The sequence below is a fragment of the Salvelinus namaycush genome, chromosome 19 (genome assembly GCF_016432855.1).
Source record: "Salvelinus namaycush isolate Seneca chromosome 19, SaNama_1.0, whole genome shotgun sequence".
In the NCBI taxonomy this organism is placed as follows: Eukaryota; Metazoa; Chordata; class Actinopteri; order Salmoniformes; family Salmonidae; genus Salvelinus; species Salvelinus namaycush.
The window spans coordinates 27,073,954-27,090,416 of NC_052325.1; the positions used below are offsets into that span (position 1 = coordinate 27,073,954).

Consider the following 16,463-nt stretch of genomic DNA (forward strand, 5'->3'; position numbering starts at 1 on the left):
TTGTATGCTGCTGTGTGCCGTGGTCAACTGACTATATACAGTAATTGCTGATTCCGGCATTTCTCTTCAAAGTCCATCTGTCGAAATCTAACGTTATACACTGTTAAAAAAATTGATATAAAAGCAACAACAAATGTCTACCTTTGTAAAAATATATATATATTTTTTTACAAGAAACCACATCTAACATGCCGTCTCTTCCACATATGACATAAGGGAAAGAGGCCAGAGTCAAAATGAGAATCCCCAGAAAATAATGAAATCCTCAGCTCTGAGACAGCAAGGAACATAATGACAGAATTATGGCTTGAGTACAGTAGAGACAGAGAGAAAGTGCTCCTGAAGTATGGCCTCATCTGTCAGGAGAAATCCTGCTCTCAGTCGGAAGGCCTCTTCCAGGTTGTCTTAGTGACATAAAGAATGCAAACTGAGGACTGTGGGCAATCCCCAGAAGCCTTAGTGTGGAGACCAGAGCTGGGTTCAAACACTATTCTAAATCATTTCAAATACTTTATCTGTGCATGGTTGAGTTTGCTTGGCTTGATGGACCAATAGAATCGTCCCCACAACTGTAAACCCCGCCCATCTGGCACTCCAGGCAGGCTAGAACAAACACAAAGTATTTAAAAGATTTCTAATAGTACTTGAGCCCAGGTCTGGTGAAGACAGAGACAGGAGAGTACACGTTGTCTGTCAGTTGCCTGAAACTGAACAAACTCAAATCAGCCTAACTGGTTCTTCAGCCTCAAAGAGCTCGATTATCATCAAAGCATGCTTTTCCATTGAATGACTATTGTTGTGCGTGTTAGCCTGTTAACAGTAAGTTGTTGCTACTCGCTGATGGAGTGGATTGGAGCCAGAAGGAAGAAGGGCCCTCATACAGGTGCCTGTTGAGACTTGTAGCATGACATGGGCACAATGGAAGACGGATCTCAAGTATGACTAGGTCCCTTTCTTTTGCTTCACTGTATTTGTATGTCCCAAATGGCACCCTATTCCCTATTTAGAGCACTACTTTTGACCAGAGCCCTATATAGGGAATAGGGTGCCATTTGGGCCACAACCTGAGACTAAGCAGGTCAGAGCAGACCATAACAGTAGCCAACCCCAGCACGACACACTAACTACCCTCCCACCGTCTCTGGACTGCACAAACACATTAGTAATGTGTGGAGTGCAACCATGCGGGCAAGTACAAAATCTGACTGACCCCATCTCTCAGAGACGAACAACAAACGGAAGCAAATTAGGGAGCATACATCACTACAGCTGTTTCAATGGAAGAATGAGACATTCATCCACAGCTTTGACAGTCCTAGGCTTGCTCTACCAACTATGAGCCTCGACGCCATTCAATACAGGTCTGATTGTATGAATCAAATAATCTATTTAGCAAGTATAACTATCCTCTCTTCAAAGGGACGAACACAAAAAAACGTCCTATGAACAACGTGGTGCAAATGACCACACCTGGGCTCAAATACTACTACTGAAATCATTTCAAAATACATTAGCTGGCTTGATTGAGCTCGCCTGGCGCAATGGAACTAATGGAATTGTAGCAAAAGCACAAACTCATCTGGCACTCCAGGCGCCTAAAGCAAACGCTAAAATTATGAAAGATATCAAATACAATTTGAACCCAGGTCTGCAAGTGACACAACAGGACATTGCTCTAAACACGGTAAGCCTACAACTATGTGACTTGAGAAGAGGGAAGTGTTGAGGGACAGACCAGATAGTTATCATGGGGGAGTAGAAAATAGCTGTATAGCAGGGCCAGAGGACATAAAAGCTCATGTATGTTCCTATTTAGATCCGAGGAGACAGTTTAAACTGAGATAGATCCACTCTTTCATTATTTATCCTCCTCTACTCCTCCACCAACAGGCAGGTCACCCAGAGGGTGAAATGAGAGCTAGATATGCTATCTGATCACACACACACACTGCTCTGCTCTCCTTTCCTTTTGACTGGGAAAGCTAGGTGTGTGTCCTTGAGTCCTCATGTGCACGTCCGCTCATGAAGAGCAGTAACAGCAGGGAGTACTCCCAAGGTCCTATTGCAGCTTTAGTAAAAACTAGAGGCAAATCACTTCAACAACAAGAAGCTTCCAGCTCAAAATTGTTAGGACACAGATTTCTAGGCCGTGTCTCAAAATGGCACCCTATTGCCTATTAAGAGCACTACTTTTGACCAGGATCCAGCCAGAAGTGCACTATAATATATAGGGATCAGGGTGCCATTTGGGATTCAGATCTAGTCTCTCTCAAAACAGCTCATAAGCATCGTAAAACTGCCGTAGCAGTAGTGTGATCCTAGGTCATATTGCTCTAGTGACAGAGAGACACAAGCACAGAGAGAGACACAGAGAGAGACACAGAGAGAGACACAGAGAGAGACACAGAGAGAGACACAGAGAGAGACACAGAGAGAGACACAGAGAGAGACACAGAGAGAGACACAGAGAGAGACACAGAGAGAGACACAGAGAGAGACACAGAGAGAGACACAGAGAGAGACACGTCACCCACCCTCAGCTCCCAGAAACAAGTCGTCTTCAAAGCTGCATCCATTCTTCATCACTCCTGTGAAGTAGTGATAGAAGATCTTTCATTAAGCCCTCAAACAGCACTTATACCCTACAATAGACTAAATAACCATTCACATAAAAACGTCTGCACGTGCCTGTAAAACACAACGGACATGGTTAACTGAAGGCATTTTAAACAGAGTAGCCTACTACAGACAGACACTTCAAACCACGACAAATATTTACGCTTGGTTAGGAGAAATATTTACCGTGGCTGGTTGGTAAGTGTTACCTACTGTAGATAGCACCAGCTGCACATGTAGGTTCACATTGCCCAGAAGACTTTAAAGCAAATGCAGGGAATCCAAATGGTATTCCTTTCAGTTCAGGACACTCACATCGTGCCTGGCTCTGTTTCTTACTTCGATTTAGAAGGACAATAAGATGACCTGAGCGACAGAGTTTGAGAAAGCTACCAACTGGTAACTGGTGTGTGGGTGGATGTGTAAAGCAGCTGGTTACAGAACACTCCAAAGTTCACTAGGGCTGCAAGGTGTGGTGAGAAAGTGAGTTGCAGAATACTCCACAAACACCCCCTTGACCCACACACACCATCTGCACAGATATACTAACACACATTCTCTTTTTCCATTGGAGAGTTACAGCTGTATAGCATATGACTGGTGTTGTAGGAGAAGAGGGAAATTCACCCTTGGACTGAGTGCTGCTCTGCTCATCCAGAGACGCCCCAAGAGGAGTCCTGTGAAGAGACACACACTGTTAGACACCAGTGTCTACAACACAGAGACACACACTGTTAGACACCAGTGTCTACAACACAGAGACACACACTGTTAGACACCAGTGTCTACAACACAGAGACACACACTGTTAGACACCAGTGTCTACAACACAGAGACACACACTGTTAGACACCAGTGTCTACAACACAGAGACACACACTGTTAGACACCAGTGTCTACAACACAGAGACACACACTGTTAGACACCAGTGTCTACAACACAGAGACACACACTGTTAGACACCAGTGTCTACAACACAGAGACACACACTGTTAGACACCAGTGTCTACAACACAGAGACACACACTGTTAGACACCAGTGTCTACAACACAGAGACACACACTGTTAGAGACACCAGTGTCTACAACACAGAGACACACACTGTTAGAGACACCAGTGTCTACAACACAGAGACACACACTGTTAGACACCAGTGTCTACAACACAGAGACATATACAAACAATACAACTGTTTCTTATTATTATTAGTCAACTAACCATATACGCATGATCAATATACTATACATCCACAGATACAGTAGTCCTACATCCACAGATACAGTAGTACTAGACAGTGACTGTCATGTTCCCAGTCACAGAACAGTAACAGAGCCTCCAGTCTCCACTGTTAGTGTACAGGAAGGCCTGGATGAAACTAAGTCAAGTCTGGCTGAGCATTGTGAGAAAAAACAGCAAGTCAAACACAAGGCTCTAGTCTAAGGGCTAAAAATAGCAACGTGGCACAACATCCCTAACACCGCGCCGTGACGCTCCTAGCTCACCTCTTGGTCAACAGATCAAACAACTTCATATGGTCACTGTCCCAGACCTAATCAGGTCTATAGGCTTTCTGATGTCCTACTGTACTCTGATGCAACTATACTTCAATACTGACTGAGTCAGACCAAGTCAAGTTGATATGCTTTCTGCTCATGTAACATCTAGGACAATACCAGCATCGCAATATTTTTTCCATGGCAAAAACAAAAACACGAAGCAGAGCTAACTATTTAGTCCTTTAAAAACCTGCTGTATGTAAAAAATGGTGTTCTATATCTATAAATAAATGTGACTCGGTGACAACATGTTGTTTCTAACATTAGGTCTGTTTTCTTAAAGAAATGTTTTGTTTAATTGCCACGATACTGATGAGTATCACGATGCTGGCATCTCCCCGGCACTAGTAACATCTATGTTAACAGCATGAAACAGCTGTCTGTAGGCCTATACCAGCGCCAGTCATATGACATGAACATTTCATAAAGAGACATTGACATTGTGTAAACGCTCATGATCAACATCATGTGACTTTCTGTTTGCTCTTTCTCTTCATCACTCCGTCTTGCTCACATCGGTTTTTGGGGGGATTTTTTACCATCTAGAATTTGACTCAAACAGATTCTAAGATCCATGGTAATGTTTGTTGAATCAACTTGAGGCAGTACAGCAAGACCAGACCAGTTGCTGATAACATAGGCCCTGGGCTAACGGAAAAACTTCCCAAAGGCATAGATAGCAGCATAAAGCGCACGGCCTTCACAAAGCAAATATAACGTCTGACAAGGAGAGAGCTGGACCACAACAGCTTCCAGATACAAGGAAACACAATACATGGTTGCTATGCTGCTCTTTCTCTGTCATTATTAAGGGCTTTACCAGGGCCCTGTCTTCTGTGTTCATTAGACATCAAACTGAAGAAAACCAATTGAAACAAAGAGGGGCTACCCTGACTGGTCCAATAAGAAACACAAATTTTCGCTTTCTGTTGAACAACGTTTTACAACGTTGTCCAATGTGTGCCCTAATGTCAATTTACATGTCAATGTAGAGGTTTCATTATAACACAACATCACTATACCTGCAGTCCTTGAGCCAGCTTGCAATCTTGTTAGGGAAGCGCCCTGAGAGAAGAAAACATGTACAATTCCTATATAACATCATACAGCCTGGAACTATTCTACAATGTCCATAACCATAACTGGATTCAAACATCTAAATAAACAGTTTGCTGTTGGAGGATTTCATTCCTTTTTGAGCTAGTTACTAATAGAGCAATACAACCTTAAAGTAGGGTTTAATGTTTAATCATGACTTCCATGCAGCTATATATCAAGCCGTCAAAAACCCAAACCAGAATTAGTCTGCTGCTCCCTCTGTAGCTCTTCCCAACGTACCTGGCTCCTCGGCCGGGGCCGTCGTCTCCATGGTGGGCTCCGGGGACACCATCTCCTCGCTGCAACCCTCCTGATCCTGGGTGTCCTGACTCTCAGAGGGGCCCTGCCAGGAGTCTCTGCTCTGGGCCCAGGCCCTCCTCTTCATGGTTGCTGCCTTCCATGGGTGATCTCTGCTGGGGCTCGCAGAAGTCTCATACTGCTCCATGGTCCTCTCCTGGATCCACGCGTCCTCTTCTCCACAGGCTGGGTTGCTACAGTGAGGGGCAAGTCACCTGCAGTAGAGAGGAGGGAGGTGGGTGTCATGAGACTAAATGGAAGCCAAGCCTCCTCTTTAGTAATTTATGACTAGTTTATTACAGAGTTTAGTACGGCTCTCTAAATATGCTAGGTTACATTACACCACACTGGGAGGGGACACACACACACACGGGCACAGTCACGCCAAGGACACACCATTTCATTCTAGAAGGAAAGCTCTGCAAACCTGGCAAGGCCTGTAATAGACCATCAAACTGCATGATAACCATGTATGCTAACAAAAAAGCCACAGCATGGAATGACAGTAACATTGAGCTGGAAACAAGCAAATGTCCAATAATCCAATAACAAAATTGACTTAGTAAAATAAGTTATTATATAAACAATGATAAACACGACTACACAATGTTTCTTTCTATAACTTCGATGGCTAAACGAATTAAGAGCAGAACACCAAATTTATAAATGTGATAACCTCTGCAAGAAGCAAGACAACAAAACAATCCGCATGAAACGAGGCACTAATAATACCTGGTGGGGATTCCTCCTCCCTCCAGAACTAGTATCCTAAGAATCCTAAGAATACTTCCAAAGCAGTCTGAAATGTCACTTAAAAGTAGTGCCTTCCCAGCCAGGCAGAGATATGGGACAGAGGGCAGGCAGTAAGAATGGATGAGTACAGAGGAGCTAATGAGAGCTAGAAGTCCAACTGACAACAACTGGAGCAGGAAATGTCTGTTTAGTTAAAAGATTAAGAGTTGTTTCCTGTTGTGGATCAGCTCTTTTCTGAAGGGAGGGATAAATGGATAGACCGATGGAGTTCTCACTGGAGTGTAGAAGCCAAACCCCGATGGACAAATGAAGGAGGCTATTATTAGGTTACTTCTATTTCCAGAGTAATCATCTGAAATAAGGAATGTGACTAAACAACACAGACGATCACTCTGCTTTCCAAACAAACCAATGGCAGTGATGGCTAGCTATAGATGTGTGGGAATCTAAAAAGGGGTCAGTACAAAAACACAACAAATAGGCTTGCCTCTTTCAATGAAGTACAGTGAGACATCTTGATGACAGGTGTCGATCAACTTAAAACATGGGGTTTTCTGATGTCAAATACAGTATCTGAGAATGTGTCAACACAATCCAGTCCCATCCTTCTCCTCTCTTGCACAATATTTTTTATTTCAAATCAAATATTATTGGTCACATACACATGGTTAGCAGATTTGAATGCGAGTGTAGCGAAATGCTTGTGCTTCTAGTTCCGACCGTGCAGCAATATCTAACATGTAATCTAACAATTTCACAACTACCTTATACACACAAGTGTAAAGGAATGAATAAGAATATGTACATATAAATACAGTTGAAATCGGAAGTTTACATACACTTAAGGCTGGTGTCATTAAAACTCATTTTTCAACCACTCCACAAATTTCTTGTTAAAACAGACTATAGGTTTTGGTTATAGTTTCACTTATAATTCACTGTATCACAATTCCAGTGGGTCAGAAGTTTACATACACCAAGTTGACTGTGCCTTTAACTTCTCTAGGGTAGGGAGCAGCATTCGGAATTTTGGATGAAAAGCATGCCCAAATTAAACTGCCAGCTACTCATCCCCAGAAGATATGCATATTATTAGTAGATTTGGATAGAAAACACTGAGGTTTTTAAAACTGTTTGAATCATGTCTGAGTATAACAGAACTTATGTAGCAGGCGAAACCCAGAGGTAAAACCATTCAGATTTTTATTTTTTTTATTTTTTTTAACAGGTCACCCTGTTTTCAATGAGTTTATTGGGAATCCAGATTTCTAAGGGACTTGCTTGCAGTTCCTACCGCTTCCACTGGATGTCACCAGTCTTTAGAAATTGGTTGAGGTTATTCCTGTGTGTAATGAAGAAGTACGGCCATCTTGAAAAAGTGTCACTTCATGTGTACTGTTTAATAGAGGCGCAAGACCAGAAAGCTAGAGTTTGTTTTCTTCCAGTATTGAATACAGATCAACCCTTCTATTTTATCGCTTATTTACTTTAAAAAATACCTAAAGTTGTATTACAAAAGTAGTTTGAAATGTTTTGGCAAAATTTACAGGTAACTTTTGAGATATTTTGTCTTCACGTTACGCAAGTTGGAACCGGTGTTTTTCTGGATCAAACGCGCCAAATAAATTGATATTTTGGATATATATCGACGGAGATAATCGAACAAAAAGGAACATTTGTGATGTTTATGGGACATATTGGAGTTCCAACAGAAGCTCGTCAAAGGTAAGGCATGAATTATATTTTTATTTCTGCGTTGTGTCGCGCCTGCAGGGTTGAAATGTTCTCTCTTTTGTTTACTATGGTGCTATGCTCAGATAACAGCTTTCGCCGTAAAGCCTATTTGAATTCTGACATGTTGGCTAGATTCACAACACGTGTAGCTTTAATTTGGTATCTTTCATGTTATGATTTAATGAAAGTTAGATTTTTATAGTAATTAATTAGAATTTGGCGCGCTGCATTTTCTCTGGCTTTTGGCCAAGTGAGACAGTAGCGTCCCGCCTAAACTCAGATTTTGGGATATAAATATGAACTTTACCGAACAAAACATACATGTATTGTGTAACATGAAGTCCTATGAGTGTCATCTGATGAAGATCATCAAAGGTTAGTGATTAATTTTAACTATTTCTGCTTTTTGTTACTTCTCTTTGGCTGGAAAAATGGCTGTGTATTTCTGTGGCTATGTACTGACCTAACATAATCGTAAGGTGTGCTTTCGCCGTAAATCCGTTTTGAAATCAGACACTTTGGTTGGATTAACGAGAGGTTTATCTTTAAAATGGTGTATAATGCTTGTATGTTTGAGGAATTTTAATTATGAGATTTGTTGTTTTGAATTTGGCGCCCTGCAATTTCACTGGCTGTTGGGTAGGTGGGACGCTACCGTCCCACGCTACCGTCCCACATACCCTAGAGAAGTTAAACAGCTCGGGAAATTCCAGAAAATGATGTCACGGCTTTAGAAGCTTCTGATAGGCTAATTGACATCATTTGAGTCAATTGAAAGTGTACCTGTGGATGTATTTCAAGGACTACCTTCAAGCGCAGTACCTCTTTGCTTGACATCATGGGAAAATCAAATGAAATCAGCCAAGAACTCAGAGAAAAGAAAATGTAGACCTGCACAAGTCTGGTTCATCCTTGGAAGCAATTTCCAAATGCCTGAAGGTACCACGTTCATCTGTACAAACAATAGTACACAAGTATAAACACCATGGGACCCCGCAGCCGTCATACCGCTCAGGAAGGAGACACGTTCTGTCTCCTAGAGATGAATGTACTTTGGTACGAAAAGTACAAATCAATCCCAGAACAACAGCAAAGGACCTTGTGAAGATGCTGGAGGAAACCGGTACAAAAGTATCTAGATCCACAGTAAAAACGAGTCCTATATCGACATAACCTGAAAGGCCGCTCAGCAAGGAAGAAGCCACTGCTCCAAAACCGCCATAACAAGCCAGACTACGGTTTGCAACTGCACATGGGGACAAAGATCATACTTTTTGGAGAAATGTCCTCTGGTCTGATGATACAAAAATAGAACTGTTTGGCCATAATGACCATCGTTATGTTTGGAGGGAAAAGGGGGATGCTTGCAAGCCGAAGAACACCATCCCAACCGTGAAGCACGGGGATGGCAGCATCATGTTGTAGGGGTGCTTTGCTGAAGGAGGGACTGGTGCACATCACAAAATAGATGGCATCATGAGGAAAGGAAATTGTGTGGATATATTGAAGCAACATCTTAAGACATCAGTCAGGAAGTTAAAGCATGGTCGCAAATGGGTCTTCCAAATGGACAATGACCCCAAGCATACTTCCAAACTTGTGGGAAACTGGCTTAAGAACATCAAAGTCAAGGTATTGGAGTGCATCACAAAGCCCTGAACTCAATCATATAGAAAATGTGTGGGCAGAACTGAAAAGGCATGTGCGAGCAAGGAGGCCTTATAAACCTGACTCAGTTACTCCAGCTCTGTCAGGATGAATGGGCCAAAATTCACCCAACTTATTGTGGGAAGCTTGTGGAAGGCTCCCTGAAACGTTTGACTCAAGTTAAAGCTTAAATAAATCACTGTCTACTATAATTCTGACAATTCATTCTTAAAATAAAGTGGTGATCCTAACTGACCTAAGACAGGGAATTTTTACTAAGATTAAATGTCAGGAATTGTGAAAAACTAAGTTTAAATGTATTTGGTTAAGGTGTATGTAAACTTCCGACTTCAACTGTACATATGAGATGAGTAATGTAGGGTATGTAAACATTATATAAAGTGGCATTTTTTTTTTTTTAAATTGACTAGTGATACATTTATTACATTCAATTTTTTAATATTAAAGTGGCTAGAGATTTGAGTCAGTATGTTGGCAGCAGCCACTCAATGTTAGTGATGGCTGTTTAACAGTCTGATGGCCTTGAGATAGAAGCTGTTTTTCAGTCTCTCGGTCCCAGCTTTGATGCACCTGTACTGACCTCGCCTTCTGGATGATAGCGGGGTGAACAGGCAGTGGCTCGGGTGGTTGTTGTCCTTGATGATCTTTTGGGCCTTCCTGTGACATTGGGTGCTGTAGGTGTCCTGGAGGGCAGGTAGTTTGCCCCCGGTGATGCGTTTGTCAGACCTCACTACCCTCTGGAGAGCCTTACGGTTGTGGGCGGAGCAGTTGCCGTACCAGGCAGTGATACACCGACAGGATGTTCTCGGTTGTGCATCTGAAAATGTTTGAGTGTTTTCAGTGACAAGTCAAATTTCTTCAGCCTCCAGAGGTTGAAGAGGCGCTGTTGCGCCTTCTTCACCACACTGTCTGTGTGGGTGGACCATTTCAGTTTGTTCGTGATGTGTACGCCGAGGAACTTCAAACAAACTTTCCACCTTCTCCACTACTGTCCTGTCGATGTGGATAGGGGGGTGCTCCCTCTGCTGTTTCCTGAAGTCCACGATCATCTCCTTTGTTTTGTTGACGTTGAGTGTGAGGTTATTTTCCTGACGCTACACTCCGAGGGCCCTCACCTCCTCCCTGTAGGCCGTCTCGTTGTTGTTGGTAATCAAGCCTACCACTGTTGTGTCGTCTGCAAACTTGATGATTGAGTTGAAGGTGTGCATGGCCACGCAGTCGTGGGTGAACAGGGAGTACAGGAGAGGGGTGAGAACACACCCTCTAGCACAATATTTTTTTATTTCACCTAAATTTAACTAGGCAAGTCAGTTAAGAACCAATTCTTATTTACAATGACGGCCTACCAAAAGCCAAAAGGCCTCCTGCGGGGACGGGGGCTGGGATTTAAAAAATATATAAATATAGGGCAAAACACACATCAAGACAAGACTACATAAAGAGAGACGTAAGACAACATAGCAAGGCAGCAACACATCACAACAGAGCATGATAGCAACACAACATGGTAGCAGCACAAAACATGGTACAAACATTATTGGGCACAGACAACAGCACAAAGAGCAAGAAGGTGGAGACAGCAATACATCACGCAAAGCAGCCAAAACTGTCAGTAAGTGTCCATGATTGAGTCTTTGAATGAAGAGATTAAGATAAAACTGTCCAGTTTGAGTGTTTGTTGCAGCTCTTTCCAATCGCTAGCTGCAGCGAACTGAAAAGACGAGTGACAAGGGAGGTGTGTGCTTTGGGGACCTTTAACATAATGTGACTGGCAGAACGGGTGTTGTATGTGGAGGATAAGGGTTGCAGTAGGTATCTCAGATAGGGGGGAGTAAGCCCTAAGAGGGCTTTATAAATAAGCATCAACCAGTGAGTCTTGCGACAGGTATACAGAGATGACCAGTTTACAGAGGAGTATAGAGTGCAGTGATGTGTCCAAAAAGGAGCATTGGTGGTAAATCTGATGGCCGAATGGTAAGAACATCTAGCCGCTGAGAGCACCCTTACCTGCCGATCTATAAATTATTTCTCAGTAATCTAGCATGGGTAGGATGGTAATCTGAATCAGGGTTAGTTTGGCAGCTGGGGTGAAAGAGGAGCGATTACAATAGAGGAAACCAAGTCTAGATTTAACCTTAGCTTTGATATGTGCTGAGAGCAGGATAGTGTACCGTCTAGCCGTACTCCCAAGTACTTGTATGAGGTGACTACCTCAAGCTTTAAACCCTCAGGAGGTAGTAATCACACCTGTGGAGAGAGCGGCATTCTTCTTACCAAACCACATGACCTTTGTTTTGAAGGTGTTCAGAACAAGGGTAGAGAAAGCTTGTTGTACAATAAGAAAGCTTTGTTGTAGACCATTTAACATACAATCCGGGGAGGGGCCAGCTGAGTATAAGACTGTATTATCTGCATATAAATGGATGAGAGCCTCCTACTGCCTGAGCTATGTTGTTGATGTAGATTGAGAAGAGCGTGGGGCCTAGGATTGAGCCTTGGGGTACTCACTTGGTGACAGGCAGCGGCTGAGACAGATTTTCTGACTTTATACACCCCTCAGAGACACCAATACTCCTTAGCCGACCCACAAGAGTGGAATGGTCTCCCGTATCAAAAGCTTTGGCCAAGTCAATAAAAAAAGCAGCACAACATTGTTTAGAATCAAGGGCAATGGTGACATTAAGGACCTTAAAGGTTGCAGTGACACATCCATAACCTGAGCAGAAACCAGATTGCATACCAGAAAGAATACTATAGACATCAAGAAAGTCAGTCAGTTGATTACTGGCAAGTTTTTCCAACACGTTTGATAAACAGGGCAAAACAGAACAGCTAGGATCAGCTTGATCTCCCCTTTAAATTCTTATGGCTGCAATCCCGGTAACGGGGTCGATATGACAACAGCCAGTGAAAGTTCAAACAACAGAAATCTCATAATTAAAATTCCTCAAACATACATGTGTTTTATACCATTTTAAAGGTAATCTTGTTGTTAATCCCACCAAAGTGTCCTATTTCAAATAGGCTTTTCAGCAAAAGCACCACAAACGATTATGTTAGGTCACCACCAACTCAAAGAAAGATTCTGCCATTTTTCCAGCCAAAGAGAGGAGTCACAAATAGCACAAAGAGATAAATTCATCACTAACCTTTGATGATCTTCATCAGATGACACTCATAGGACTTCATATTACACAATAGATATGTCTTGTTCGATTAAGTTCATATTGATATCCAAAAACCTCCGTTTACATTAGCGCCATGTTCAGAAATGCCTCCAAAATATCCGGAGAGCCACGTCAAATAACAGAAATACTCATCATAAACTTTGATGAAAGATACATGTTTTACATAGAATTAAAGATACACTTGTTCTTAATGCAACCGCTGTGTCAGATTTCAAAAATCTTTACGGCAAAACACAATATTCAATAATCTGAAAACAGCGTTCAGCCACAAAAGCAAGCCATACAGTTACCCGCCCAAATTGTGCAGTCAACAAAACTCATAAAAAGCATTATAAATCTTCACTTACCTTTGCTGATCTTCGTTGAAATGCACTCCCAGGACTCCCACAAGAAATGTTAGTTTTTTTCGGTAATGTCCATCATTTATGTCCAAATTAGAGGTCGACCGATTATGATTTTTCAACGCTGATACCGATTAATCGGCCGATTTATAAAAATAAAAAAAATCTATATATATCACACACACACACACATTTTTGTAATAATGACAATTGCAACAATACTGAATGAACAATGAACACTTTTATTTTAACTTAATATGATACATAAATACACACACACACAGCTCTGAAGTGACAATGATACTGAAGAGTCTGCTTAGGAGACAAATACTCTCAACTGTTTGAATAAAAATAGAGTTTAAGTTACCTGTGATGAATGTTGAAAACAAAAACTGTAATTTCTATATCCAGGAAATCCTATTTTAATAATGGGCATGGTAAGAATTGACGACCAAATTGCGAGTCATAATTCCCATGACACCTTCTAGCAAAATCTGAAAAGCGGTTCCTTCATTTATTCCATAGGGTATTTTTAGATTCACTTAAAATAAGGTCTGTGTTTCGTGTAGGCTTACACCACCGTGTCAATTTTATAACTGTGTAGATATCCATAGGACAAGGTAACTCTGATCAATATTGGCTAAATGTAAGCGAAGATCATTTTTTTTGTAGAGTGGATTATGAAAATATATTGACAAACGTTACCAAGATTGGATCCCCCGAGCCGACAAGGTTAAAAATCTGTTCCTAGGCCGTCATTGAAAATAAGAATGTGTTCTTAACTGACTTGCCTAGTTAAATAAAGATTAAATAAAGGTCCATTTTTTAAATATACATTTATATATAATATATATATATAAATAAATAAATAAATAAAATAAATAAAATAAATTCGGCAAATCAGCGCCCAAAAATACTGATTTCCGATTGTTATGAAAACTTGAAATCGGCCCCGATTAATCGGCCATTCCGATTAATCGGTCGACCTCTAGTCCAAATAGCTATTTTTGTTCCGTGTTTGGTATACAAATCCAACGTCAGGAAAGCGCGTTCACTAAAACCTGACGAAATGTCCAAAAGTTCCGTAAATGTCCGTAGATACATGTCAAACGATGTATTGAATCAATCTTTAGAATGTTGTTAACATACATCTTGAATAACGTCCCAACCGGAGAATTACATTGACTTCAGATGAGCGATGGAACGGAGCTCCCTCTTATGTGAAGGCGCATGGTGAAAGAATGGTCACCTCATGGCAGTGGTGACTCATTCCTGTCTCCTTCGGCACCCCTTCACAGTAGAGACATCAGACAAAGTTCTACAGACTGTTGGCATCTAGTGGAAGCCATAGGAAGTGAAAACTCATCCATATCTCACTGTAATTTCAATGGGAGCTTGGTTGAAAATCTACCAGCCTCAGAATTTCCACTTCCTGTTTGGATTTTTTTCTCAGGTTTTTGCCTGCCATATGAGTTCTGTTATACTCAGACATAATTCAAACAGTTTTAGAAACTTCAGAGTGTTTTCTATCCAATACTAATAATAATATGCATATATTAGCAACTATGACTGAGGAGCAGGCCGTTTACTATGGGCACCTCTGTGCACCTTTCATCCAAGCTACTCAATACTGCCCCTGCAGCCATAAGAAGTTAAATAAAGGACGTACCATAGCTGCCATCCAAGCAATGGGAACCTCCCCAGAAAGGAGAGACAGGTTAAAAAGGTCAGAGATAGGCTTGGTGATGATAGGGGCAACAACCTTAAAGAAGAAAGGGTCTAAACCATCTGACGCAGATGTTTTTTTTTTACGTCAAGTTTCAGGAGCTCCTTTAGCACCTCGGACTCAGTGACTGCCTGCAGGGAGAAACTTTGTAGCGGGGCAGGGAAAAAGAGGGAGAAGTATCGGGGATCGTCGCATTAGAAGGGGTGGGAGATGAGGAAATGTTGGACGGGCAAGGAGGCATGGCTGAGTCGAATAGGAATCCCGACTTAATGAAGTGGTGATTAAAGAGCAAAGCAATGTGCTTCTTGTCAGTAACAACCACATCATCAACATAAAGGGACATGGGCAGCTGTGAAGAGGTTTTATTCTCCAGGTTTTTAACCGTTTTCCAGAACTTCTTGGGGTTAGACCCACAGAGAGAGAACTGCTCCTTGAAGTAACTAACTTTGGCCTTCCGGATAGCTTTAGTGCACTTGTTTCTCATTTGCCTGAACGAGAGCCAGTCAGCCTGAGTATGTGTGTGCTGAGCCTTTCGCCAAATGCAATTCTTGAGGTGGCGTAACTGTGCAAGATCACGGTCGAACCAGGGGCTGAACCTGTTTTTAATTATCTTTTTCTTTATGGGGGCGTGTTTGTTAACAATACCACTGAAAATATCAAAAAAGAAGGGCCAAGCGTCTCCGACAGAGGGGATCAAGCTGATTCTATACCATTTTACAGAGGCCAGTTCATGAAGGAATGCTTGCTCATTCAAGGTTTTTTAGCAGACCATCTATGACAAATCAGGACAGGTCGTTTCACTGAGCAGCCATTACGAACACAGGCTGTAAAACAGTGATCACTAAGGTCATTACAGAAAACACCAGACTGATACCTATCAGGATTATTTGTGAAGATAACATCAAGAAGAGTATCCTTTTCTGGGTGTTTGCAGTCATACCTTGTGGGATTGGTAATAATCTGATAAAGATTTAGGAAGTCCCATTGCTAAAGGACTTGTTCAGGTGGTTTAAACATGTCCCAGTTTAAGTCACCTAGCAGGACCAATTCAGACTTAGTGTAAGGTGCCAGGAGAGAGCTTAGGGCAGGTAGGGTACAGGCCGGTGCTGATGGAGGACGATAGCACCCAGCAACAGTCAACAAAGAGCTATTTGAAAGTTTAATACTTAAAACCAGCAAATCAAATTGTTTGGGGATAGCCTTGGTGGAGACAACCGAGCACTGAAGGTGATCCTTGGTAAAGATTGCCACTCCCCCACCTTTGGAAGATCTGCCTTGTCGACAAGGTTATAACCAGAAAGGTTAACATCAGTATTCAAAACACTCTTCCTTAACCATGTCTCAGTAATGACCAACACATCTGGATTGGAGCTGTGAACCCACACTTTAAAATTGATCAATTTTAGGTAATAAGCTTCTAGTGTTAACGTACAGAAAACCCAGGCATTTACGAGAGCAGAAATCAGTGAAGCAGATATCAGAGC

General features: G+C 41.9%; 1 protein-coding gene across 7 annotated transcripts in view; it reads right to left on the reverse strand.

The window, feature by feature from the left end:
* Positions 1 to 16,463, reverse strand: part of LOC120064265 (protein ITPRID2-like) — a 56,236-nt gene that overhangs the window by 19,232 nt on the left and 20,541 nt on the right. For 4 of the 7 annotated variants that reach the window (XM_039014707.1, XM_039014704.1, XM_039014705.1 and 1 more), the window contains exons 2-5: positions 5,513 to 5,784; positions 5,197 to 5,239; positions 3,244 to 3,293; positions 2,535 to 2,588 (exon numbers count right to left, since the gene is read on the reverse strand). In XM_039014707.1, coding sequence (XP_038870635.1) covers positions 2,535 to 2,588; positions 3,244 to 3,293; positions 5,197 to 5,239; positions 5,513 to 5,717 — 352 coding nt within the window. In that variant the 5' untranslated portion in view covers positions 5,718 to 5,784. Of the gene's footprint in view, positions 1 to 2,534; positions 2,589 to 3,243; positions 3,294 to 5,196; positions 5,240 to 5,512; positions 5,785 to 6,301; positions 6,325 to 16,463 lie in introns of those variants that run through there. The other 3 variants (XM_039014706.1, XM_039014709.1, XM_039014708.1) reach the window with 3 other exon arrangements.